Below are 27,154 nucleotides of genomic sequence, written 5' to 3'. Positions count from 1 at the left end.
TTTATGTAACACACAGAAAAATTCTTAGTTTAACATAATTTTCAAAATACCCTCAGAATACTCTATAGAAAATATGAATTCTTTCCAAATTGCATATTTCTAAATTAGCTGTGAACCTTTAGAGATAATGACTGTGGGTAAGGGGGAGATTGTAATTAACCAAGCCCCCAAATCCAGAAGGTATTAATCTGCAATGAGGAAATGAAACCAAAATGGCACTGGATCCTCTTGTAAATGAGAACATCTTGGGATAACGGGGTCACACCGCTAAATGCAACACACGGCTTTCAGAAGGTGAAACGACTAGTTGCACCTGGTCGCTGTGACCCCCCCTTTAATGAAGTAGCCTCTTAGAAGCCCATTCGTGACTATCACCATCTGCTGTCCGGTGATATCTCATTGCAGCATCTGTTTTGTACCTTCAGAAGGAATTCTAAGTCTGGGTTCCTGACTGATCCCAACTACAAATTCACAGCTCTGAGTCACACTGGAATTTGTTCCAGGAATAAATTCTGGAAAAAGGAGGCATATCTAACGCAGAGTACAAACTGTACAATTCAACCTTCGGGAAAGCTGTGGGACACAGATTAAAGTCAACAGAAGTGCACAGAGAAAGTTATATTTTAAAAGGGGAAAGAGGAGTTGGGAGGCAGGTGGCCAGTAAGGCTTACTTGCTTAGTTAATACTTTATTTTTAAAAAGAGCTCCCATTTTTAAAAAGACCAGGCAACAAATGACTGAAAAGATACAAGCATATCGGCAATCTCTCCCTCCACTGCCTATTCCTCATCACTGCGCTGAGAGTCAACAACTCCTGGCGGCATCCTTACATCACAGCACACTTATGCTGCAGGCAAGCAAGAAGACGGGGTGGGGGGGGGGACTACAGTTTATTTCGCAGTGGAATTTTATGCTTCCTAATAATAATCACTATAGAATTTAAACTCAAGGTACCCTAAGGCATTTATAAAATGTCTTAATTTACAGGGACAACTGATAAGGAGCAGAGTGGCGCAGCGGAAGCGTGCTGGGCCCATACAGGGACAACTGAGGTATATTTAAACAATATTCGTCTTTTGCAAATTAAATAATACGGTTTTAATTAAATAAATAATAATAAAATGTTGCCCTTTAAATATGTAACCTTTTTGTGCACGGGCTGATTCTTTTTGTTGTTGCTGTCAACTAGAACAATATTGAGAACAAAGTACTTTGTCTATAAAACTGTCTGTCCTTTAAACAGAAGCACACTTGTAAACCTGTCTTCTGTTGAAGACCTTTGCGAAGAAATTCCAATACATGCTTAATAGTACGCACACGCATATGACTCCATGCTACTCTTCACATCTCATAACTTAAGTCATCTACAAACATTATTTTGTATAAAAACCCCAGAGGTTTAGGTCCTCAACTTCTATCTCGCTTCCCAAAACACCGATAAAATCAAGGGGGGGAAATACCTAAAAATACCAAACCTAAATTTTTTAAAAGAAAAACAGTATTACACAAATTCCAGAAATATCAACAACAAGAAAAGAGAAATTAGAAGAAACAAAGTGAAATGAAGGAAAAACCATTGTTTCCTCATGAAGATGGTTCTTATTTTCTTCAAAATAAAACATAAATAAAAAGTCAAAGGTAATGGGATTAAAAGTTGGAAACAGTTTAAATAAATGCAAACTCAGAAAACATCTTCTTCAGGTTTCCCAAAGATAGAACCTGTTAACTCATCTTTGTCCTTCTGATGCCCTTCCAATGTCCTGATGGCCCAATCACAGAAGTTAACGTTAACTTTTGCAATTTGCCACATACTCTTCCGAATTTTATAAAAGAACTTCCTACCCATAGTGAGCAGGTACTATTTTCAACATGATATGACCCCAAACCTCATCACTAAACGACACAGAAAGGAAGCTGCTCTTTTGATTATTCATACTCTCATTCCAAGGAATTTTAATTCAGGCATGAATATGAAACAATACAGAAAAACTACCTTTGAAATGTAGGTAAGTTTAATGGCTCCCACACGTGATGATCCAGAAGGTAAGTTCTAGAAACAAATTATTAATATATAATTAAAATCCAACATTATTAATTTATTTTATATTATAATGTTCTAAACGTACCAGAAAAAGTTAAGAAATTAGATTTTTTAATATCACATTTTACAAATCAACTTTTTTAGTTCAAGTATTTACAAATCAAGTTGACAACTGGGAAAACAAAACCAAACTCTATTTTGTTCCACCATAATGCATTCTATAACTCAAAGGCTATTTTTATCATTGTGGCCAAACTTTTTGTTAAAAGCCATAAAAGCAGGGTTGTAACACGGTATATCATATAGGGTTGCAGTAGAAAACAGTGGTTTGGGAACTTGAACTGAGAACCTAAATATATTCCTATATATATAATAATTTATATAAATTTAATATATAATTTATACTGTTAAGAATTTGCACCATTAACAAAGGTTTGTGAGCATTCTGTAATCAAATCAAAATTGTACTTTAATATATCCTGTAATATAATAAACTGGATGGATTATAGAGGGGGAAGATGGAGGCAGGAACACCAGATAAGAGAGTCTGGAAAAAAATAATAAAAGAATATAAAGGAAAACTCCGACAGAATATTTTAAAAGTAAAATTAAAACAGTGTTAACATTGAAAGCTTCCTCCACGGCAGATTACCCAAGATCAACTTTTTAACTAACTTTATGATCATGTACATTAAAAAGAAAACCTTTGACTTTGCTTTATGAATGATTAGGAGGTACCTTTCTCAGACCTCTCTATAAGCTTACTGGAAACAATTAATTATATGAAAGCCGAGACACTTCAAAGACTCAATTAAGATTCCCAAACGTAATTACTGGTTATTGTTGACAGGGACAGATCTTTTCAGAATTTTCACTCCTATGTAAACTGCATTATGTTTTGCTTTAAACTATATACTACATTCAAGCTTCTAAATATAAACCATAAATATGTATATAAAATAACATTATAATTTTTAAGGTATACTGTTAAATTGTGTTCTTACATAAAATGTTTTACATTAAGAGGTTGCTTTGTTGTTGTTTTTTAATTTTGGATTAGTCAATGAAATGTTAAAATGCCTTCAAGACCTCCTAACTACTAAGTGATTTTTTTTAACTACTACTAACCTTCCATTCAGAAGTGTTATTTTTCTTTTAAATCCTCCAAAAATTGAATCTTTTAACTAGCTTAATACAGTTCTTTTTTTTTTTTTTTTTAGATTTATTTATTTATTTATTTATTTGACAGAGAGATCACAAGCAGGCAGAGAGGCAGGCAGAGAGAGAGGAGGAAGCAGGCTCCCCGAGAGAGCAGAGAGCCCGATGCGGGGCTCGATCCCAGGACTCCAAGATCATGACCTGAGCCGAAGGCAGCAGCTTTAACCCACTGAGCCACCCAGGCGCCCCAGCTTAATACAGTTCTAAGCCCTGTATGAGGAAGAAAAATGAGAAGTATGTCATGGCCGCATGACATGAAGGGTCATAGATTAAACAGTGGCACGGTATAGGGAAATGTAAGTAGCTAAGAGATAAAGAATATTCAAAATACCTAGTTTCTATGGATCAGTGAGATTACTGCCAAGTTCGACTACAAAAAGTAGGTTTCAAAATCTGTTCCCTGACAGTGAACAAGAAATAATCAACTAGTGGCTTTTAAAATAAAAGGGGAAATGAGCCATTTTTCTTATGAGTTCCTGCACTCCTTTTGCCAAAATACTTCTTTCAAGTTTCTTCAAAGTCACTTCCTGAACAGATACTCAATTATTTAATTCTCCACCATTACCCACACCCTCAACAAAATATAGAAAGCTCCAAATGGATCTCTAGTAATACACTAGAATGGATTTTCAAACCAATGGTTAGTGGTAAAGAAAGGAAAATAGAGGAAGAATGGCTCCTACGGACAGGTGAGCTAAACTGATTTTTTTTTCATATCAGGGTTATTATGACTAGCATAAGTGTGTTACAGTACCATAACATAAACAACTAGATTGAAGCAGATAGAACTTGTCATTTTTTAGTAGATCAAAATGGTGGTATACTGGCAATTTCATGTGGTTCAACCTAAGGTAATCATCCTAGCAAGACATTTTACTAATGTTTTCATTAAGAGCTTTACGTCTTAATACATTTAAAAATGACACAAAGCTAGTATACTGATGGCTAATCCACCAGCTGCAGAGTCAAGACTGTAAAAGATTCTTATCAGTTAGAATGAAGAGTTAAAACTCTTAAGAACCAAACAGAAAGACAGACTTAAAATTCTGTACTACATTCATAAAAACCAATGTGCTAATTAATTACATCATGGAAATCTGGCTTTTTTTTTATAAGATTTTATTTATTTGACAGAGATCACAAGCAGGCAGAGGCAGGCAGAGAGAGGAGGAAGTAGGCTCCCTACTGAGCAGAGAGCCTGATGCAGGGGCTCGATCCCAGGACCCCGGGATCATGACCCAAGCCAAAGGCAGAGGCTTTAACGCACTGAGCCACCCAGGCGCCCCAAATCCGGCTTTTTAAAGAGTTCGTGTTGGGGCACCTGGCTGGTTGAGTCAGAAGAGCACATGACTCTTGATCTCAGGGTCATGAGCTCAAGCTCCATGCTGGGTGTAGAGTTTACTTAAATAAATAAACTTTTTTTTTTAAAGATTTTAATTTATTTGAGAGAGACAGAGCAAGCAAGTGAGCAGCAGTTAGTGGGAGAAGTAGACTCCCCACTGAGCAGGGAGCCCAATGCAGCACTCGAGCCCAGGACCCTGGGATCATGACCTGAGCCAAAGAGACGCTTAACCGACTGAGCTACCCAGGTGTCCCAATAAACAAACTTTAAAAAAAAAACCACTGCAACTCTTAAAAACAAAATATCAGTTCATGTGAGAAAGATCTAGCTGAGTGCAAACTTTTAACACACAACCTCCCTGCTACAGCCACAGGGACCTCTTCTCCATATAGGCACAGGCCTCCTTGTTTGGACTTCTTGCCTGTGCTATTCTATGAGCACTGGAACACCCACTTCTCCAACTACGGGCCAAAATCATATCCACCCTCTGCGTCAATTTTGAATGCTACGACCTCCATGAAGACCGTTAACGGATTCCAAATTCATTTTTCCTTTGGTGTAATAAAAATAGTCCATTTTGTGCTCACCTTCTTCTAGCTCTAAGTGTGAAGTGCTGATAAAAGGATGAATTCTGAGGGGAGAACCTATTATTATGGAGAAAGAGAAACAACCAAGGAGCTTTAAATGCAATCCTGAAGAATCCATATGTGTCAGTCGCCCAGATCTTGTGAAGAGAGACAAACCAGGAAGAGCACAGGCCAGAACTCTGCAATGTCTCGTGCAGGTGAGGAGAACCAGAAACCAGGATCTAGTACCCAGCAGTGAGAGGGAGTCAAGGGGAATTAAGTTACTTTCCACTTTGCGAAAGAGAGTTTGGGAGGGGATTGTGCCACAGATAAAAAGGTGGAGTAATAAAGGGGAGAAATCTGATTTCTATAAAAAATATAAAAATAAATAAACATGGACTTTTGATTTCTGCTGACCTGCTCCTTCTTCCACGGACTCTGGCCCAGTAAGTAAAGGTATTAATCATCGTAGTTGCATAGCCAGGTTACTACCACCCAAGAAAGGTGGTTACACCCAGAGATAAGGGAGTAAAACAGTGTCAGTAAGCTCTATAAGAATAAGGATAGAGAGTAGACAGTTCCTAGGAAAAAGTCTCAAAGTCAGCACTCAAATAATCTACACTGAATTAAAATACAAATTATCCTCTAAAATTTGAAAGACTGTGTCTGGATAAAGGACTAAACTTACTTTATGGAGAATCAGGGACAGGTAGGATTAATAGGGAGCAGATACAAGCAAAGAGATTTTGGCTCACAGAAGAAATAATAATGAAAGTGTCTCAAATAGCATAAGTACTTTTTCATAATGTGTAATTCAACCAACAGCTAAAGTGAAGATCAGGGATAGACAGGCTTCCTGCATTGAAGAGGAGGTGGAATTTGTACTACAGTCCCTTACAACTTGAATGCTATATAAACAAATATAAACGCATTAGTACGTAAGTATTTTGTCTAACCAGAAGTACAGGGTGGTAAAGAACATTAGATTGCTTCTCAGGGGGTCTAGTTCCTTCTCCGTGAAACAGAATGGAACCTCCCACCAGTCCCCACTCCTCCCTTGACTTTAAGTTCCTCACCCACTAGACAGAATCAGCTTAGACGTTTGCTAGGGACTCAACCTTGCAACATCCATCCCAATTTGAATGAAGAGATTCACAGAGAGAGAAAACTTAAAACTACTCATTAGATGATCTCTAATCCAAGGTCTTTCACAGATCTTAAAATGGAGATTCTAATTTTTAATTTATGACATTTCCCCAATGATTTGAAAGGCAACAATAAAATCCAAGTGCAATTCAATCCATGAATGGCATTACACGGCTGACTCTCAAATCTGTCACCACAACATGAAAGGGCTATACATGTGTACAAGAGTGGCAACTAGCTCAGGTAGTTTCTTTACCAAAGGACAGCGGTCTCTATCCCAGAGACAGTATCTTAAATTTAAACGATTTCAGAATTTTCTACCAGGGACAGCATGTCTCGAGGAGGGTGGGACACATATACGTATGCACAAATAAACTTAGTTTCATGTGAAATTCAAGTAAGACAGCAGGGGTTGAACATGCAGGACAGGAAGAACGCAGCCAGGAGAAATAAATCTAAACATAGATTGTTTGGGAAAACAAATCCTAACAGCCATACAGTATGTTAGATATATTAACAATTAAAATTCTTGTGTGATTTGAAAAAAGGTGACCATCTGGATTTCACAAACCTGTGGGTTATCCATGTACCATACAAAACTATCTTCTCTGGTATCCAGTATGAAGTACCTTCGAAGGAATTTCCCACTGTTTTCATTTTCCTCGATGTCTAGAAAACCACAAATGCGATTCTGACGATCCACATAAGGCATTTCTGAGCCTGAACATTACACTGTAAAATAAAACATTTGACAGTAAGTACTTCTCAGTGGACTTCAAACCTACAATGTGCTATTTACAATTTGTTTAACAAAGAGCCTCCTTCCCAACATGAGGTGGGGATGTACATGTGGATATGTACAAAGCATGGACAAAACCATTTTTGAAATTAAGCTTATTGTGAGTGGTTACTAAATACAGCTATACTTACCGACTGGAACAAAGAAGAGCGGTTCACCTCCGCTGAATTAACTGACCTACTTTCTTTCCTAAACACACCTAGATGAGCCAAAAAATTAGCTATCCAAACTTCAATTTCCTCACTTATAAATCCAGATAATCTACCTTTCAGATTATTACAGAGTATTTTTAAGTTCACAGAAAAACAATAGCTAACACTTATTGGCCACTAACTAGATGCTAGGCTCTGTGCAAGGTTCTTTTCCACGCGTTTTCTCACTGAATCCTCAGAACAACCCCATCAATAGGAATCATCGTCCCCATTTCACAGATAAGACTCAACACTCACAAGGGAAAGTGACTCTCAAAGATTAGAGAACCAGTAGCTAATAAATGAAAACATGAACCCAGATTCTTGGGCTCTAGAGCTTATATCTTAACATTTACACCACACTTTTCTCTAAAGCTCTTTGAATTGCTAAAACTAAAATGAATCATAGTAAAATTAATTAACACCATGAAAAAGAGAGATAAACAGGTATTATGTGCCTCCTGAGGGAAGACATAAACATCACCTATGAAGTGAATATGTAATAAGAAAAAAAAAAATTTATCTGAATTGGATCCAGTCTCTAGATCTCCCTATGTCAAACCACCAACTTACAGGAAATAAAGAACACAGAGGAACATAGTAAACTGCACCACAGGGTTTCACTCAGCCAAAGCCAGACTGTGGGAAACAGCAGGACAAAGAGCCCAATTTCTTCAGTAAATAATTATGGGGAGGAAAAGAGGAGAAGAGAGAAGTTACAGATTAAGAGACTTCAGAAACACATCATATTCTGATTCTTACAGTACTAAAATTTCTGTTGTACTGATTAGAGTTAAAAACCACGACCTGAGTAAAAAGCAGAGTTCCCAGCCAATTTTCTTCTCTAGAAACGGCATTTATGTGACTCCTTCCTTGTGGATGCGAGCTGCAGACTGTCCCTATTCCGGCTCTTCTAGAGCCAGCACCAACAGCTTTCGGCAGGCTGAACGTATATACGTAACTAGTTCTTTACATAACGGCTCAAGGTTGTTTCATCCACAATGAAAATTCAATTAGAACACATCCTGATACACCGCGTATCTAAACACTACTCTGTATACATCCAGAGCAGTAGTAAGATACACCAAAAATTTTTAAACAAAATTATCCACTAAGGTCATGTATGTGTATTGTTATAAATCTGGCACTTTGAGAAGATAATTCCTTTAATGAACTTACCAACATTTTTAAAATTTCTAAAATGTGATCAAAACTTGGAAAATTAATACACTATACTAACGTACAGACACACCTCATTTTTTTGTGCTTCGCCTTACTGCACTTCCAGACACTGTGTTTTTTACAAACTGGAAGTTTGTGGCAAACATGGAGCCAAGTCTACTGGCATCATTTTTCCAACAGCATCTGTTCACTTGGTGTCTCTGTGTGGCACACCTGGGTAATTCTCACAATATTTCAAATCTTTTCATTATTACAATATTTGTCCTGGTGATCTGTGATCAGCGATTATGACTCGATGAAAGTGCAAATGATGGTTAGCATTTTCTTAGGAAGAAAGGGTATTTAAATTAAGATATGTACATTGTTTTCTTTTTTTTTTAAATTTTATTTATTTATTTGACAGACAGAGATCACAAGTAGGCAGAGAAGCAGGCAGGGGCGGGGGGGGAAGCAGGCTCCCCACTGAGCAGAGAGCCCAATGTGGGGCTCGATCCCAGGACCCTGAGACCATGACCTGAGCCGAAGGCAGAGGCTTAAACCACTGAGCCACCCAGGTGCCCCCTGTACATTGTTTTCTTTAGACGTAATCCTATTGTACACTTAACAGACTACAATATAGTGTGAAAGTAACTTCTATATGCACAGGAAAACCAAAAAATTCATTTGACTTGCTTTATTTTGGTATTTGCTTTATTGTAGTAGTCTGGAGCCTAACCCACAATACCGTCCAGGTGTACCTGTATCCAACAGTAAAAACTATCCACCTGAGTGGTGCCATGAGGACAGACACACACCAAAGGAATAGTCCTGAGACCCCAGACAAACCCATACCTATATGGCCAACTGATTTTCAACAAAGGTGCCAGTGTCATGCAACGGGGCAGATTTGACCCCTCGTCACACTACATGAAAATTAACTCAAAATAGATTGACAGTCTGAATGTAAGATAGCTAAAACCATACTTTAAGAAAACATGGAGGGGCGCCTGGGTGGCTCAGTGGGTTAAGCCTCTGCTTTCGGCTCAGGTCATGATCTCAGGGTCCTGGGATGGAGCCCCACATGGAGCTCTCTGCTCAGCAGGGAACTGCTTCCCTTCCTCTCTCTCTGCCTGCCTCTCTGCCTACTTGTGATCTCTCTCTCTGTCAAATAAATAAATAAAATCTTTAAAAAAAAAAAAAAAAGAAGAAAACATGGAGGCTGATATTCATGACCTTGGATTTGGCAATGAATTATTAGATATGACACCAAAAATATGAACAAAAGAAAAAATAGCTAAACTGGACTTCATAAAAACTAAAAGCTTTTTTTTCCTTTGAGAGAGAGAGAGTGTGCAAGCAGGGTAGGGAAGGGAAGAGAGAAACTTAAGCAGACGCTGCACTGAGGTAGAACCCGACACTGCGCTCAATCTCAGGACCCCAAGACCACAACATAGCTGAAACCAAGACTCAGACGCTTAGCCCACTGTGCCACCCAGGAACCCCAAAACTAAAAGCTGTTTTGCAACAAAGAACATCAAGAAAATGAAAAAAGAATCTACAGAATGGGAGTAAATGTCCACAAATTACGTATCTGACAAAAGTCTAATATCCAGAATATATAAATAGCTCTTATAACTCAATAATAAACAATCCAAATAAAAAATAGGCAAGGACTTGAAAAGACTTTGCCCAAAGAAGATACACAAATGGCCAAACAGAACACAAAAAGATGCTCAGTATCATTGGTAATTAGGGAAATGTAAATCAAAACCACAGTGAGATACCACTTTATACCCACCAGGATGGTGATAATTAAAAGAAAGGAAAGTAACCAGTGTTAGCAAAGACGTGGAAAAACTGGAACCCCTCACACTGTGAAATGGTACAAGAGCTGTGTAAAACAGTTTAGTAGTTCTTCTAAAGTTGAACACAGAAATACCATACAACTCAGCATTTCCACTCCTAGATATACACCCAAAAGAAGTGATAACAGCTACTCATAACTATTAATAGCAGCACTGTCACAATAGCCAAAAAGTGGAAACAACACACATGCTCATCAACAGGTGAACAGTTAAACATGTGATCCATCTAACACAGTGGACTATTATGCAGATACAGAAAAGAATGAAGGACTGATATAATAATCCAATAAAAAGTCCAGAATATTTTATAAAAATAGAGAACATGATATGTATTTTATGATATATACTGAAATGCAAATGACCTAGAAAAGCCCAATCTATGGGGCACCTGGGTGGCTCAGTCATTAAGTGGCTGCCTTTGGCTCAGGTTCTGAGACGTCCTGGGATCTAACCCCGTGTCAGGCTTCCGGCTAAGCAGGGAGCCTGCTTCTCCCTCTCCCTCTGCCTTCTGCTCCCCCTATTTATGTTCCCTCTATGTTTCAAATAAATAAATAAATAAAAAGCCAAATCTTTTCCCCAAAGAATGGAGTAGGATTACTTACACTATTTGATTTTAAGACTTACAAAAATGCTATAGCAATAAAGACAATGTAGGACAGATTGGGGGAAAAAAAAAAGAAGAAGAAGAAGAAGATAAATCAGTGGAACAGCCTAGAATCCAGAAACAGACTCTTACATATATATTGTCAGTTGATTTTCAACAAATATGCCAAGGCAATTCCACAGGAAAAGAATAGTCTTTTCAACAAATGGTGCTAGAACAATTAGGTATTTATGTGGGAAAAAAATGTAACAAAATTAATCACAGACCTAACACAAAAGCTACAACAATAAAGCTTCTAAAAAATATATAGGAGAAAGTGTTCATGTCCTTGGGAGTACACAAAGATTTCTTAATTAAGACACAAAGAGGATGAACAGTATACTAGTTGTTATATTGAACTTAAAAAAATTAAAAACTGCTCTTTGAAAGACACTGTTAAACCAAAAGACAAGTCACAGGATGAGAAAAATATTCAGTACATATATGTGTATCAAATAACTGATATCAAAGAACAGGCAAGAAAATATTATAATTCAATAGTAAGAGAAGTGACCAAACAGGAAAATGGCCAAGAAAATCTGAAAAGACAAATAGTAACAAACAGTCAACGAAGACACAAGGAGTAAACGAGCACATGAAAAGATGTTCACAATCATTAGTGAGGAAAGCACTGCAAATACAAACCATGAGATACCACAACAAACCTAACAGAATGGCTAAACCGAAAACAAGCCAAAAACAACACCAAACCTGACAATATCAAATGCGGACAAGAATGTGGAACAAGTGAACTCCCTCTCATACGCTGCTGGTGGGAATGCAAAATGGTACAGCAACTTGGATGAACAGCTTTCACAGTTTCTCGTGTAGTTAAACATACCACTACAAGATGACCCAGCAATCCTACCGTGAACTGAAAGCTGTGTTCGCACAAAAATCTGTACAAATGTCTACAGCAACATTACTTATAACTGGTAAAAAGCAGAAACAACCCAAATGTCCCTTGACCCATAAACGAATAAACTGTGGTACAACCAATATGATGGAACACTGCTTAGCAATACAAAGGAACAAACCATAGATACATACAACATGGGTAAATCTCGAATCTACCGTCGCTAAGTGAAAGAAGCCAGACCAAAAAGGCTGTTGGGACAGGGAACAAATCAGTAAATGAAGGGAGGGACTGGTAATTTTTGTAGTGATGGAACCGTTCTGCATCTTAATTGTGCCGGGATGTATCACTACACAATGCATTCATCAAAACTCAGGCCCATACACCGCAGAGTAAACTCTACTGCATACGAGTTAAAAAACAAAACAAACTACGGTGCTAAAAAACAGATCAGAATTGCTAAGGCTTGAGGGGCACCTGGGTGGCTCAGCTGGTTAAGTGTCTAACTCTTGGTTTCGGTTCAGGTCATGAGATCGAGCTCTGCACAGGGCTCCCTCTGCACTCAGGGGAGTGTGTGCTGGAGATTCTCTCCCTTTGCCGCTCCCCTCCCCTCTCTCTCTAAAATAATAAATAATAAATCTTGGGGAAAAAAAAGAATTGCTAGGGCTTAGGATAAGAAAAAGAACCACAAAGGAACACAAATCAAATTTTTTTGATGATGTAACTGTTGTGTATCCTGATTGTGATGGAGCTTACACAATTATATGCACATGTCAAAACTTACAGAACTGTGCCCTAAAATGAGTAAAATTTACTATATGTAAATTATACATCAATAATCATGATTTAAAAAAGATACCATATACACTCACCAGATGGCTAAAATTAAGCTAAATGACAACATGAAATGTTGTCAAAGATGTGGCCCATCCAGAATTTCTGTACTGTTGATGGGAATGTAAAATGATACAACCACTCTGGGGAAAGTTTTGGCAATAAAACCAAAATAACACACCTAACCTCTGACCCAGCCATTCCACTCCTAGGTATTAATGCAAGAGAAATGAAAACATATATTTATGCAATGACTAATTCACTAATATTTAGAGCAGTTTTATTTCTAATAGCCTCAAACTAGAAACAACCCAAATGTCCGCCAACACATGGAGATAAATAAAACGTAATTTGTCTATACAATGAAATACATTCTACTGTGTAAAAGAACCATAGCCACATGCCACAATATAGTCAAAACTCATCAAACTGTAAACTTTAAACGGATACAGTTTATTGTATGTAACTTACAGTTCCAAAAAGTTAATTTTAAAAATCCAGTAGCAATAAAAAATTCATTGATAAAACTGACCGTGCATAACTTTTTTAAAAAAGCTTTTGCATGGCAAAAACCTGATAAGCAAAGTCAAAACCAGTAGAAAATATTTACAACTTACATCATCATAAAGGGCTAATCTCCTTAACATTTAAAGAGCTTGCAAAAAAAAAGTCAAGGGAAATATGTCAGAAGTTCAAGAGAAAAATGGGCAAAATGCATGAACAGATATTCTGCAAAAAAGATATAAAAATGGCCCTTAAAAATAAAAAGATGCTTGACTTCATTCATAAGAAGAAAAATCTCAAAATAACAGAGATACAGTAGGCATTGCCACTGACACCATTAAAAAAAAGGCAAGCAGACTTCATGTGCCTAAGAACATGATAGCACTTACGAAACACCTCTGAAAATAAAATGCTTGAATGTGACCCAAACCTCTAGATCTAACTACCAACTGACAGGGAACACAAAAAACAGGGAGAGAACATGTTAAACCATACCACGGGTATTCAAATAGCAAAATCCAATCTCTCACTCTTTCTCATGTAAATAAAATCTTTAAAAAAAAATTAAATAAATTTTTAAAACACTGACATATTTAAGAAAATTGATATTAGGGGGCCCCTGGATGGCTCAGTCATTAGGCATCTGCCTTCAGCTCAGGTCATGATCCCGGGGTCCTGGGATCGAGCCCTGCATCTGGCTCACTGCTTGGCAGGGAGTCCACTTCTCCCTCCCCCTCTGCCCCTGCTTGTGTTCCCTCTCCAGCTGTCTCTCTCTCTCTCTCTCTCTGTGTCAGATAAATGAATGAAATCTTTAAAAAGAAAAGACAACTGATATTAGGATACTGCCTAACTGTATTAAGAAAATGGGTCTTTATTTTCAGTGTGATAATGTTATTATGGTTATGTCACCAAGAAAATGAATCCTTAGCAGAGGTATCTACTTATACACAAAATAGTACCTGCAAAATCTAGGGGTAGGGAATGAAGGAGGCATGGCCTGGCCTGATAGTTGTTGGAACTACTTGATGAGTACTATAGTTATACAATTCTAGACTTTTGTGGATGTTCACAACCCTTCATAATAGAAAAAAATCTGTGTTACAGAGAGATACCATTTCTCACCTATCAAACTGGCCAAAAGTCAAAAGCTTGCCAATACACTATATTGGTGAAGTTATTAGAACACAGGGACTCTTACATTGTTCATGAAAAGGCAAAATGGTGCAAGCCTACTGAGATGAATACAGCACTATTTAACAAAATCACACATGCATTTACCCTATAACCCAGTAATCCCACTTGGTATTATTAATTCTGAAACCATTTTCAGTTTTAGTGTTCATAAACTAAACGAAGTAATGTTCGTATCTGTTCATGCATTTTGCCCATGCCCTAGGTGAGCTCACTTGTTTACATAAGTCTACATACAGATGGCTTCCAACAGCTGTCTCCAGCCCTGGACATCCAGCTGAACTGCAGACTCATGTATACAACTGTCTACATATCTACTTACTTATCTAACAGACATCTCAAACTTAAACAGCATCAACCATTCCCCTTAGAAACCTGTTGTCTCGGTCTTCCCCATCTCAGTAAACAACCACTCCCTTCTTCCAGCTGTTCAGGCAAAATGTCTTAGAGTCAGACTGGAATGAATCTTCTTTCTCTCTCATTACACATCCAACCGATCAGCAAATCCTATTGGTTCCATCTTGTAAATATCCAGAATCCCACTACTTCTCATCACTTGCCTTGCTGCCACTGTCCAAGCCACTGTCATCTCTCAGCTAGATGACTGTTCCTTGCTTCTGCCTTGCCACTTCACTCTATTCTCAACACAGCAGAGTGATTCCATTAAGACATATATTTAAGTGTTTATTCAGTAAACCCGTATTACTACTGGCCAAGCACTGTTCCAAATATTTAAATATTAGCTTAATACTTAGAACAACTTTACAAATGAAAAAACAAAGAACAGGGGCGCCTGGGTGGCTCAGTGGGTTAAGCCGCTGCCTTCGGCTCAGGTCATGATCTCAGGGTTCTGGGATCGAGCCCCGCATCGGGCTCTCTGCTCAGCAGGGAGCCTGCTTCCCTCTCTCTCTCTCTCTGCCTGCCTCTCCCTCTACTTGTGATCTCTCTCTGTCAGATAAATAAATAAAATATTAAAAAAAAAAAAAAAGAAAAAAAAAAAAAAGAAAAAACAAAGAACAGGGAATTTTAAAAATTACTTGCCCAAGGTCACAGGTTTAGGAAATGGCACAGCTCAGATTCAAACCAGAGGAGTCTAGCTCTGGAGCCCAGATTCTTCAATACTAGGTAACGTCACCCTACTCAAAACTCTTCAACTTTACTTATTAGAATTACCGAGGGATTGTTAAAAATCCTGATGCCAAGGTTGGTCATCCCTCATCCCAATTAAATCAGAAACTCTAGGAGATGGGGGGTGCCTGGCTGACTCAGTTAGAAACAGATGTGACTGCTGAGCTCAAGGGTTCTAAGTTTGAGCCCCACGTTGAGTGTTTAAATTATTTAAATAAATAAAAATTAAAAAAAAAAGAAAGACACTCTAGAGATGAGATCTAGCCATTAGTACCTTTTTCAATTTCCCCAGATTAATTCCAGTGTTCAGCCAAGTTTAAGAACCATTGTTTCAATGTGATCTCATCTCATTCAAGTAAAAAACCAAAGCCCTTACAAAGACATACAGGCTTCACCTACATGTCTCATACCTTATCCCAGTCCCCCCTTGGTCACTCATCTGGCTACTGGACTCCCTATGTCAGACAAGCTTCCCACTCAGGGCCTTTGAACTCAAATATCACTTTCTCAGAGAAAGAGTGACACCCTATCTTGACACTATCTAAAATTGCAAATGTGAACTGTACTGCTGTACTGTCCTGTCTCCCTTTCCAACTTTATTCTCCTTGGCATTTGGGGCTAACACACAATATCATTTACTTATTTACCTGTTTCTTGTCTGTTTCCCCCACACTCTAATGTAGGCTCCACAAGAGCAGTGATTTTTTTTGTTTCTTCAATGCTTAAAACAGTGCCTGATACATGGAAGGCACTCAATAACTATTTGTTGAATGAAGTATTAAGGAGCCCATAATGATTCCAACAAATACTTTCTTCCTCCACAATGGTTTTATTCAAGTATAATCAGCACAGACTATTATGTTAGTTTCAAGTATACAATATGGTGATTCAACAATTCTATACATTACTCAGTGCTCATCGCAGTAAGTGTACTCTTGACGCCCTTTACCTACTTTACCCAGCCCACGCCCACCTCCCCTCTAGCAACCACCAGTTTGTTCCCTGTATTTAAGAACCTGGGGTTTTTTCTGTTTGTCTCTTTTTTCTTCGTTCATTTTTTTTGCATCTTAAATTCCACATGAGTGAAATCATACGGTATTTGTCTTTACCAGACTGACTTATTTCACTTAGCATTTTACCCTCTAGATCCATCCGTGTTTTTGCAATGAATATTAATATTACAGTTTCTAGATAGAAAGTTGTTTTTTCCTCATTAGACGAGATATCCTTTGGCAGATTTAACTAACTGGTTTGCTTAGCCGATGGAAGGCAAAAGTTTCAAACACTATATTTCTATTTGTATTTATATTTTTAGTAAACTTGGTACGAGGCAAGAATAGATAAAAGTATATCATTAAAACCTTTCCCCAAATGTATCCTCACTCTAAGGTATAAGATCATACAATCAGTCATCAATTAACATTTTCACAGTTAATATTAATACTTCATCAGTCAGGACCCAGGAAGTAAGCCAAAAAATCAAAACAAAACAAAAATCACGGAGACACAGACAAAAAAAAGGAAAAATTAAATTCTGCACAGTGAGACAGCACTAGGCCCACAGGGCTTCACTATTATTTTTAACCAGTGTTGAGTGGGACTAGCCTTGTTGTCCCAAATTTGCTATCAAGCTCAAAGCTGAGGATATATAGACATCAAACATCTGGGAAACCCAGCACTGACACCCCTTCCCTCACACACATACCCCTAAGGGCTCTGGCACCATAATCAACACTTTACCGTCACTTGATAGAAACATTTGACAGAAGAGAGGGAAAAAATTGGAAGTCTTCCAAGTCTGCAGGGAGAAGACACGGAAAGGAAGGAGATATTCACCCCAAAACAATGGCAGGAGCCCTCTAAGAGAAGAGTTTACAAGAAGGAGAGACTGGCATCCCATTCTTCAGTTCAATGTCTACTTAAGAAGCAGACTGAGTCTGATCTGTACCTATTTGAGCAGGGGGACAAAAAAAATTAACAAGAAATGTAAGGGCACAAAAAGGGGGGCAGATTTATGCAGCTAGCATACCACCGCTTGGCATCACAAGGAAGTGAGTTTCCAGTGGGTTAAGTGGAAGCTGCAGGAGGTAGCTAGACTTGAGCTGTCTTGCCATTATCAAAAAATCTGGCTGTGGAGAGAAAAGATCCCCAAAGTACCTCAGCCCCACAAAAACTCCTAGGAACCAGGGGGTAGGACTGACAGGTCACGAACAAGGAGGACAAGGTGGCCGTATAGGCCCAGAGCAAATTTCAAATCCAGGAATTAGGGACACTGGGGAGTCTCTCTGTGAGAGCTCACCAAAAATTCCAGTGCAGACGCATATCAGTGGACATCAATGGCTTGCCATCGCTAATCAAAAGAGGGCTTTAACAGCACCCAGTAAGATAGACGTGCCCTTTTCCATTTTTCTTCTTACAAGTCCCTGACCAAGTAGATCCCAGAAGAGGAAAGAGAAAGAGGAATTCTGGGAGCATACCACAATTCTTCCCCAGTCCAAGTATTTTAAGTAATAAGTGCCTGACACTGGGGTAGGGGAGGAACTTGAAATTGACTAGGAGACTGAAAGTTTAAACTGAAAGAGAAAGACTGGAGTTTTAATAACTGTAAATGATGGAAAAGCCATCATCTGTCCGTGATATGATGAGTGGGAAGAGAGGGGAAAGAGGAAGACCCTACATATCACAGTTCAAAGCAGTAAGTGGTGAAAAATAAAATTGTCTTCTGTTTGTTTTCACCAAGCTCAGACTACTCAGTAACCTGATGATACACGGAACATCATCACTGCCCTTAGTAATGAGAGGAAACACCAGACATGAAAATTCCCATGGGGGATTTACTGTACTGGGTAAGATGCTACATTAGAAGTCCTCTGAGACTGCTTCTAGTTCTAAGTGCCTGAGACTGTCCTTTCTTCAAGGGATTGTCCTTTCTTCACAGAATCCAGAGTTCAATGGATAAACTGTAAGAGGCTAGACTATATAAAAGGGTAAAACCACAACTTTTTAAAAAAAAATAAAACTGTCAGACTGACAATAATAAGATTTCCGTAGGAAAAAAATATTTAAGACTCAAAGGTTAATTTAATGCTAAAAAATATCGCAACTGACACTGATTTTCTTTTACAGTCAAAAGACATTTCAATTTAAATTCTGATACAAAATCCTCAAAAACACTCCCTGCATTCAAAGCAATTCAACTAATCAAAAGGCTTATAAAAATAAATAGCAAATATGTTTGCTTAAATATCTTCTAGGAATTAATTATAAGCTGAAATATTCTTTATTACAGAGCAGCTACTAGGAGAAAATATTACTCAGAGTTCAATGGTTTAATGTTACTCATTAAGCATAACTGAATGAGTCCTACTGCTATAACAAGTATCAACATGAATTTTTATTTTTAAATAAAAACATCCCATATTTTTATGTTTCTAAAAATAATTAAGCATTACAGACAAGCATCTAAAACCACCAGAAGTTTCTGCCCTAAGAATTCTTTGATAACATGTTAATACCTTTCTAAATGTTGTGTACCTACAATGGTGAAAATAATTAACTGTTTTAATATTTATTTCCTACTGAAACCATTTTATTATATTATTGCAGATCAGAAATATGAGAATCTAGAAATTTAAAATCAAAATTTAATATTAACAAAAGTAAAATGCTCAAGCATGTGAAGAAGTAGTACTTCTATATCACTTCAGCTCAAAGCTGAGGCACTTACCACTACTATGGCATTTGAAGTTTTCAATCTCATAAAAGCAGAGTGTTAACTGTTATCACATCTGAATAATTACTATATTGTATTCAGATAATGATCTCTCTTCCATTCTTAAATGACAGAATTATTTAAACAAGAACAACAACTAAACATCTAGCAATATTTCAATATTGAAGTCAAATTTAAATTACACTAATAAATTATTTCTTAGATTTCACTCTGGGTTACAAATTATCATACAGTCAAAATAACAGGAAGTTTTATGGTAGGACTATAAGAACTTTGAGGCTTAAGTGAGTCTTTTTGTTTTGTTTTGTTTTTAAGCTGCATTAGACATTTCTAGAGGAAAAGCCTCTACAAAAATATAAAATGCTTCCATCTTTCCTAAATATTTTCCGAGGAGAATTCAATATTGCCACATCCTATATGTTAACAACAAACACGGGAGGACTGCCCATAGTGGCTTTTTAAAGAAAATATCCCAATGCTATTCTCAAAGTCCTTAAACATTTCTAAAAAGGTCCTTCCGGCTTATGAACTCATAGCAGTTTCCTAACAATTGTACACTTATCCTGTTTTACTGTCTCTGTGGGTCTACTGACAAACTCAAATTGACACACCACCTCTCTTTCCTATTTTGCTACATTGCTAAAACAGAATAAAAAGAGACAAACCTGTTACTTCCCTTCTCCCCAAAGCAACCATAAAACTAGTAACTAGCAAGATAAAGTGCCATGTGAAGCCGTTTCAGCACATATAAATCACATCTTCTTAAGCCACAGAAGTTACCCACTACTTAACCACAAAAAACAAATCCAAAGCTATAGCCCTTGATACTCCTTGATATGGCTCTCTCTTCAAGAGAAGCCCATCAATGGATATTCTGTGGGGTTTACAGCACTATAAAATAAAGTAACCATTAACTCAAATTCTGCTAAGCTCAGACATTCTTGTTTAAATATATAAATATTCTAAGATGTAATCTTCCTTGGGAAGATTTGGTCAAGATGAGGATTATTTAAAGAAACTCTATTTGGGGAAATATTTTTTGCCACAAGTGTATTAATATGAAAACGAGGAATATGAAACGTTACAGGCATTTTAGTCAGAATTCATCTATTTTTGAAATAATAGTTCTTCAAGTCCTTCACATGGTGAAGAAAAATGTAGCTTTACAGAAGGATTTTCTTCAAGTTTTTCTCCGATTCATATAAAGCTTAGCCAAATTTCGCTGTAAAGTGTTTCAGTGGCATTAAACTCACATAGAAAGTATGCAAGCTGAGTCCTTGGCGGGGTAATAAAGCAGACTGATCAGTAGTTCTAAGATAAAAGACAATGGTTATAAACCTCAGAGGGCACTACTTGTTCCAGTCATTAAACACACAGGAAATAAGATTTTCTAGTTAGAAAACTAATTCACAAAGGCGATGACTTCATTAAAGCAAAGAAAGTCCTGCTGAAACAGACAGCAATCAATCGTAAAATAAGAAAGCAAGTATTACAGGGCTGGTAGGTGAAAAGGGAGAGAAAAATGGCACAAATTGCGTGCATATTTCTTCCCCGAACCTTCTCTCACATCTGCGCCCGCAACAAAACAATCCAGTGCCGCGCGAAGGGCAGATGCTCTGTTTTGGGACTCAGCATAACCAGAATTCGACAAAGGCAATAAATGCTATAAATAACAAGACCGTTTTCACTCGGACACCACTTTCCCTTCTGATGATCTATCCAGGAGGGTCAACAGAAAGCATCTGAAATAAACCACAAACCACTCAGAACCTCCCCAAGGCGCTGCGGCGGGCAGCTGGCCACGAGGCTGAAAGACCAGGGTTCTTTCTGCTCGCCTCCCTGGTCCCACCTGCGTGACCTTGGGCAAGTCACTTTCAACGCTCGCACTGGTCATCTGCACCATTAAGGTGCGAAGGTAAAGCATGGTTCTGAGGCACAGGGCGGAGTCGACTGCTGACTCCGCGGGCCCTAAAGTGAAAGCGCATGAAGACAGTAGAGAACGATGCCCAAGGCAGTGGAGCCCCCCGGGGCACAGCCCTGGAGTCAAGCCACTCCGACAGGCGTCGCCCGCCGGGAATCCCCGGACAGCTGTCCCTCGCAGGGCGCCCGGGAGCAGCGCGCGACCGTCCTTTCCAGCAGAGCCCCCGACCAGCTCGTCGGCGACCCCGATCGCCGCCCGCCTCCCCGCCCTCCCCCGCAGGACGCCGCGGAGGGCTGAGGTCAGGAAAACAATAAAAAGGAGTCGCGGGAAGAGGACGCCGCCCCCTCCCGCCGCCCCGGAGCCCGCGAGCAGGTGAGCCGGCGCCGCGGCCTCGCCCAGGTGCAGCCGCGCGCGGCGGACACACGGGGAGAGGGGCCGCGGGGCAGCCCGGTACCCTGCGTCGCCCGCCGCCCCGCACTCACCAGCGCCCGCCGGCCCCTCGGCGGACGCGCGGCCGCCTCCCTGCTCGCCTCAGTCGGCGCGGCGGTCCCGGAGCCCGGCCCCGCCCACCCCGCCCCGGTGCGGCCGCGCTCCTCACGCCCAACTTCACGTCGGCCCTCGGCCCGCAGCACCCGCGCAGCCGCGGCCCCGGCTCCCACAGGCACCGAACTGCCGGAGTGGCGCCCACGACGGCCCGTCCACACACTGCGCACGCGTGCCCGCGCCGCCTCAGCCCCCAGACGGCCGCCGAGATTCCGGAGCCGGCACTCCCAGCCCGCGGAGACTACAAGTCCCGGCACGCCCCGCGCGGATCCCCGCGGCGTGGCGGGCCGGGCATCGGGCGTCTTCCTGGTTCCAGAGGAGGTGGCCTCGGCGCGTCGGGGCGGGCTGCGCGTGGAGCTCTGGGCCCCTGCGCTGCGGCGCCTCCTGGGATTGGTAGTCTTTGAGGATGGAGGGGCTTGGTTCGGAGCGGGGCGGGAGGAGGGGGAGGAACTGGAGGTTCTCTGATGTCATCTCCTAGAGCTTCGCAGCCCAGGAATCTTTAAAAATAGGCTTCGTTCGGGGCACCTGGGTGGCTCAGTGGGTTAAAGCCTCTGCCTTCGGCTCAGGTCATGATCCCAGGGTCCTGGGATCCAGCCCCACATTGGGCTCTCTGCTCAGCAGGGAGCCTACTTCCCTTCCTCTCTCTGCCTGCCTCTCTGTCTACTTGTGATCTCTGTCTGTCAAATAAGTAATAAATAAAATCTTTAAAAAAAAAATAGGCTTCGTTCACTTGCAGGTAATTCGTTTGCGAGCTGTTCCGTAATCGGTCTGGGAAGTATAAATTCGCATGCTCCTGTGTGACCTGAAGGAAAACGCTTTACAGCTCTGCGCGCCAACTCTTCGCTCATAATCGTTTCTGCCTAGAACTATTAGCACCACCTCCTACTTTATAGGACAGGGAGCTTGGAGAAACTTAAGGAAGGATGAATTCAGATTCTTTCCGGAAAGATGCCCCATAAATATGTAGTCTCATGAACTATTCATAAAAATTTAACATATTTGTTGAGCACTTACTACATGCCAAATCCCGTGACAGGCACTAGGTGTACATCTGAGAACAAGACAGACACCATCCTGCCCTCTTGGAGCCTGCGATCCGTGAGGGGAACGAGTCCTTAAACAGGATGATTTTAGATTTCAAGGCAATGAAGAAATGGCACAAGTTAAAGAGATGGGGAGGTACTCTAGAGAAGGCGGTTGGGGAAGGCTCTCTGGGGAAGTAATATTTGAGCTGAAACCTGCAAAATGAGAATTACTTAGACATGCAAAGAGCTGGGAAAGAACTATATGCCACGCCCTCCACATGCATGGCACACACTAGGCTCTCAATAAATACTTGTTCTCTCTGTGTCCTTTTCCTTCCTTCGGCATGCACAGCTTTAGATCACAGCCTTCACCCCTCAAAATCTTTATCAACGCTTTTCAGAACATGCTTGCTATGTGAAGATGTAGAGGAGACAGGTCGACGTGCAGTGGTAGGACAGGCTGTAGGGCTGCTGAGACAGAAAACACCAGATAAATGCTGATGACCTGGTTACATGGCAGAATCCTGATTCCTTATCTTTGTGAACTGGGTTAAAAGTCTGGGCACTCAGCCTGGCCTCTTGACTCCATTCTGGTTATGAGGCAGAAAATTGGATTTGGAATTTGTCTTTATTAGGATCCTAAAGATACTGTCTCACCTGAATCAAAGGAGAAGTGGAAAACAACCCTACACTTACCTGTGGAGATGTACCTGTGTGACCTTAGGCAGAGGGTGACGCTTTGTCTTTCTTGACTCAGTGATTTCAGCTGCTGAACTTGAAGAATGTTCTCAGAGTCCCATAAGCTGTTGGAGGGGAAATACACACATCTTCCATGGGATGCTCCTGTCCTGGCTCTTTCAGACTGCTCATCATCAACATTTCTAAGACGATGGTTCTGTTACCTTTTGAGAAACCTTGGCTGTGTAGCCTTGCTGACAACTGTCTTCTCAAAGCTTCATGTCTTCATCCATATAATGGTTGAAAGTGTTTGGCCTGATCATAGTTTCTACAGTAGCTACAGCACTGTTTCCTTTGGTTCACAGTCAGTTTGGTTTTTTTTTTTTAAACTATGTGGCTGGGGCGCCTGGGTGGCTCAGTAGGTTAAGCCTCTGCCTTTGGCTCAGGTCATGATCTCAGGGTCCTGGGATCGAGCCCTGCATCGATCTGGCTTTCTGCTCAGCAGGGAGCCTGCTTCCCCCTGTCTCTCTACCTGCCTCTCTGCCTACTTGTGATCTCTCTGTCAAATAAATAAATAAGATCTTTAAAAAATTAATTAACTAAATTAAAAAATAAAACTATGCAGCTAACATTCAAAAATAGGAAGATTTGGGGGCAACTGGGTGGCTCAGTCAGTTAAGTGTCTGCCTTTAGCTCTGGTCATGATCTGGATCATGCCCCAAGTAGGGCTCCCTGCTCCCCTGGGGGTTGGGGGAAAGGCAGTGGCAGTAATCTGTTTCTCCCTCTGCCCCTCCTCCCTGCTCGTGCACTTATGTGCTCAGCTCTCTCACTCTCTCTCTCTCTCTCAAATAAATAAAATCTTTAAAATAAATAAAAATAGTAAGGTTTCACATAAAATTCCAGATGTCACCTTTCCGATTTCTATAGACATTTGAGCTTGTCTTTCCTGACCTAGAGGGTCTAAAGGGAGTCTCCAGCTCCAGAATCCTAGAAGATTCTAAGTGGGATATTTGGAACACACTTAAACCAAACAAACAAACAAAAACTCCTGTTTATCTGAAATTCAAATTTAGCATGTATTTGATCTGGAAACCCTAGCCCAGAGATCAGACCTCTGAAGTGGAGAGCCTCTCCCTCACTCTGGACGGAACGTTATTCGACTGAGTGGTTTTAAATTATTCCTTTGTGTTTTTGGCCTAACAAGCCCCAAAGGTTGTTTGATATTGAGAGCCACATGTACAGACAAGGGGGAGAGCCAGAAAAGTGATTCAGATTGCCCAAAGACACATAGCCAGGTAATCCCAGGGCTCCTTTGAGGTTGCGGTATAAACGGAACCTGTTAACACCCTAGGGAAGGGGGAAAGAATGGAATTCTCAGGATCAGCCAATAAATAAATGATCAGTGGTGACCAAAATAACAGTAATGATGATGACAATAATAATAATAACCATAATAATACTCTTCTCTCTCCTTTACCCAGCCTTTTTTTGGATGGAGAGATTATTACATAACAGTGCTCTTAGTGTGTTTGTTTTTGTTTTTGTTTTTTTAAGAAGAAGAAGTATGTGGAATATTCCCTTGTTGAAATTACAGTCTGAGTACAAACCCAGAACATTCAGGACCCACAGACAGCACTGAGGAATGCTGGAATATTCCATGGCTACTTGTCATCTGAAGAAAAGGGAGAGGAGGAGTCTGAATTCAAGAATCTGCAATTTACCTTGAAAACATCACTCTCCTCCTCATCATCACACCTCGAGCGTGTAAAGAAAGCACTTTGATGTTGCATTCGAAAATACTTATCGAGTCCTTTCCGTATGCTTACATGCAGGACCCTGGATCCTCCACATAGAATTAACCCTTTTGACAACATGAAGAAGAGCAGTGTAGACAAGTCACATTATGATCCAAAATCACACAGAAAGTTAGTGAGCATGCATCACCTCTAAAATCTATGGCCTCCCCTCACGGACACTTCACGTCTTCCTTCCCTGCTTTATATTTTTCTCCTTAGCAACGATCACTTTCCTGCACATTATATCTCTTACTTATCTATCCTGTTTATTTTTGGCATGTCACACTAGTGTGAAGCCTGTAGTTTTTTTGTTTTTGCTTTTGTTCTTGTTTTTTATCTGTTTCGTTCATCACTATATCCTCACTGCCTAGGACAGAAATACTTGTTCAGTGATGAAGGCCACCAGCTTGCTTCACGGATAGGCAGAATCAGAAGTCGACAGAAGCAGCAATTCCAGAAGTAAACCCCTGTTCTCTCTAGAAATCAGAACCAAGATAGAATAAGAATTAAACATGAACCAGACACTCTGCAAACCCAGCTTTGGTTCTGTCGTGCCTTCCAGAGACTGGGTGGCTGAGAGTGAAAAACAGCTCTTCCCTGTTTTTCAGTGTAAAAATGAAACCCGCCGCAGTGGATAGGGTTGCTGTTCTGGCAGTCTTCAGAAGGCTGGCTCTCCCGGCCTTCCCACGCCCTGGGCTTCAGCCAAGCGATAGGAACGATGAGTCTCAGTAATTACCCAGGGTGGGGTGGGACTGAGTGACCTGCCCAGAATACAGTTCAGGTGACTGGATGCTCCTTCTGGAGCTCATTCTTGCGTCCCAGGGCTGGAGCTAAGTCCTTCAGGGAGGACCTATGAGGGACTGTCCCCAAGTCATGCTCGCAGAGGTGTGAGAACAGAATTTCAGAACAGGTCAGCAATCAACCCAAACTCCAGGCCCAACAAGAAAAAAAAAGAGAGAGAGGGAGAGAGAGAATTGCCTCCAAGATTTTTAGGGAGAGGAACCAGGTATGTCCTGCCTTAGGACCCCTATTCCATAGGTCCCTTAAAAATCCTCTGCAACCCCTGTGGTCTCTGGGGTCTGGTGAGGTTCCGGCCCTGTCACACACCCCAGTAAGGTCATATTTTAATTATCCTGACCACACGTGGCAGGTCTGGGATGCTCGTAGGCCCTCAAGTTATGGAGCACAGAAGGCCTGCTATCATCCAAACATGTGATCTCTTGCTCCGGTGTGGCATGAAACCATGAAAAGGAAGATTTTCTGAAGCCAAGGGGCTTGTCCCGCGTCACAGCTGGGTAGCTAAGTTGAGGAACATTCTAGAAAGTAAAGGGCTCTTTCTTCCAGACAGAGCTGGGAGAGTATCTGGGAATGAGTCCATCTTGGGCTTCACACACTCCTCAGACCTCGGCAACTCTCATGTCCCACTCTAGCTAAGGTCCTCCTTGTGTCAAAGGCCACTGGTTTCTCTCCACTCCACCTTGTCGTTCATCTGAAGAGTGTATTTGCCTTCAACAACAAGAACCAATGTCTCAAGCGTTTGGGAGGGCTGCCATGGTCTGACCCCCAGAGGAAGAGAAATGGAAGTCACAGCTTCTACCACAAACCCTGTGGACATCGTGGGTCCCACCCCAGGAAAGGACAGAAAGGAGCTAGGGCTCTGAAGTCCGTTTGCACGGACCAGCTGTAACCTTGGGCTCCTTACTTTATTTCTCTGAGCCTCAACATTTCCTCATCTGTAAAATGCAATTGATAATAATTCCTACCTTACAGCTCATCATGAGTCTTAATGAAATAACACATATTAGCAAATATGCACTCAATTAGCAAGGTGTCTGGCACACATTCATGGCTCCACAAATATTCACAACTGTATTATTCACTTTAGTCCAATCCCCAAACTTGCCTGACCAAAATGGATGATACATTTAAAATCTCTCACTTGGGCAGCTGGTAAGTTCTAGAACTACTCTGACG

The 27,154-nt window shown here is 40.5% G+C and overlaps 2 protein-coding genes across 8 annotated transcripts in view; one reads left to right on the top strand and one right to left on the bottom strand.

Moving 5' to 3' along the window:
- The window catches only part of PLEKHA1 (pleckstrin homology domain containing A1), a 56,169-nt gene extending 34,411 nt beyond the window's left edge, over positions 1 to 21,758 (bottom strand). For 4 of the 7 annotated variants that reach the window (XM_047702128.1, XM_047702129.1, XM_047702131.1 and 1 more), the window contains exons 1-2: positions 6,884 to 7,044; positions 1,993 to 2,049 (exon numbers count right to left, since the gene is read on the bottom strand). In XM_047702128.1, coding sequence (XP_047558084.1) covers positions 1,993 to 2,049; positions 6,884 to 7,024 — 198 coding nt within the window. In that variant the 5' untranslated portion in view covers positions 7,025 to 7,044. Of the gene's footprint in view, positions 1 to 1,992; positions 2,050 to 6,883; positions 7,045 to 21,620 lie in introns of those variants that run through there. The other 3 variants (XM_047702127.1, XM_047702130.1, XM_047702132.1) reach the window with 3 other exon arrangements.
- LOC125084612 (proline-rich protein 2-like) lies at positions 21,073 to 23,494 on the top strand. The gene is made up of 2 exons (XM_047702134.1): positions 21,073 to 21,510; positions 23,464 to 23,494. Exons 1-2 carry the CDS (start codon positions 21,140 to 21,142, stop codon positions 23,477 to 23,479), a joined length of 387 nt encoding a protein of 128 aa, XP_047558090.1. The 5' UTR covers positions 21,073 to 21,139; the 3' UTR covers positions 23,480 to 23,494.
- Positions 23,495 to 27,154: the final 3,660 nt, after the last annotated feature.

The sequence above is a fragment of the Lutra lutra genome, chromosome 14, assembly GCF_902655055.1.
Source record: "Lutra lutra chromosome 14, mLutLut1.2, whole genome shotgun sequence".
Classification (NCBI taxonomy): Eukaryota; Metazoa; Chordata; class Mammalia; order Carnivora; family Mustelidae; genus Lutra; species Lutra lutra.
Note: the sequence above shows the minus strand (reverse complement) of the source record. Positions and strands in the feature narration are given on the sequence as shown.

Bases quoted from the DNA above. Each gene is read 5' to 3' on its own strand.
- LOC125084612 (XM_047702134.1), top strand. From the start codon at position 21,140: ATGGTTCTGAGGCACAGGGCGGAGTCGACTGCTGACTCCGCGGGCCCT.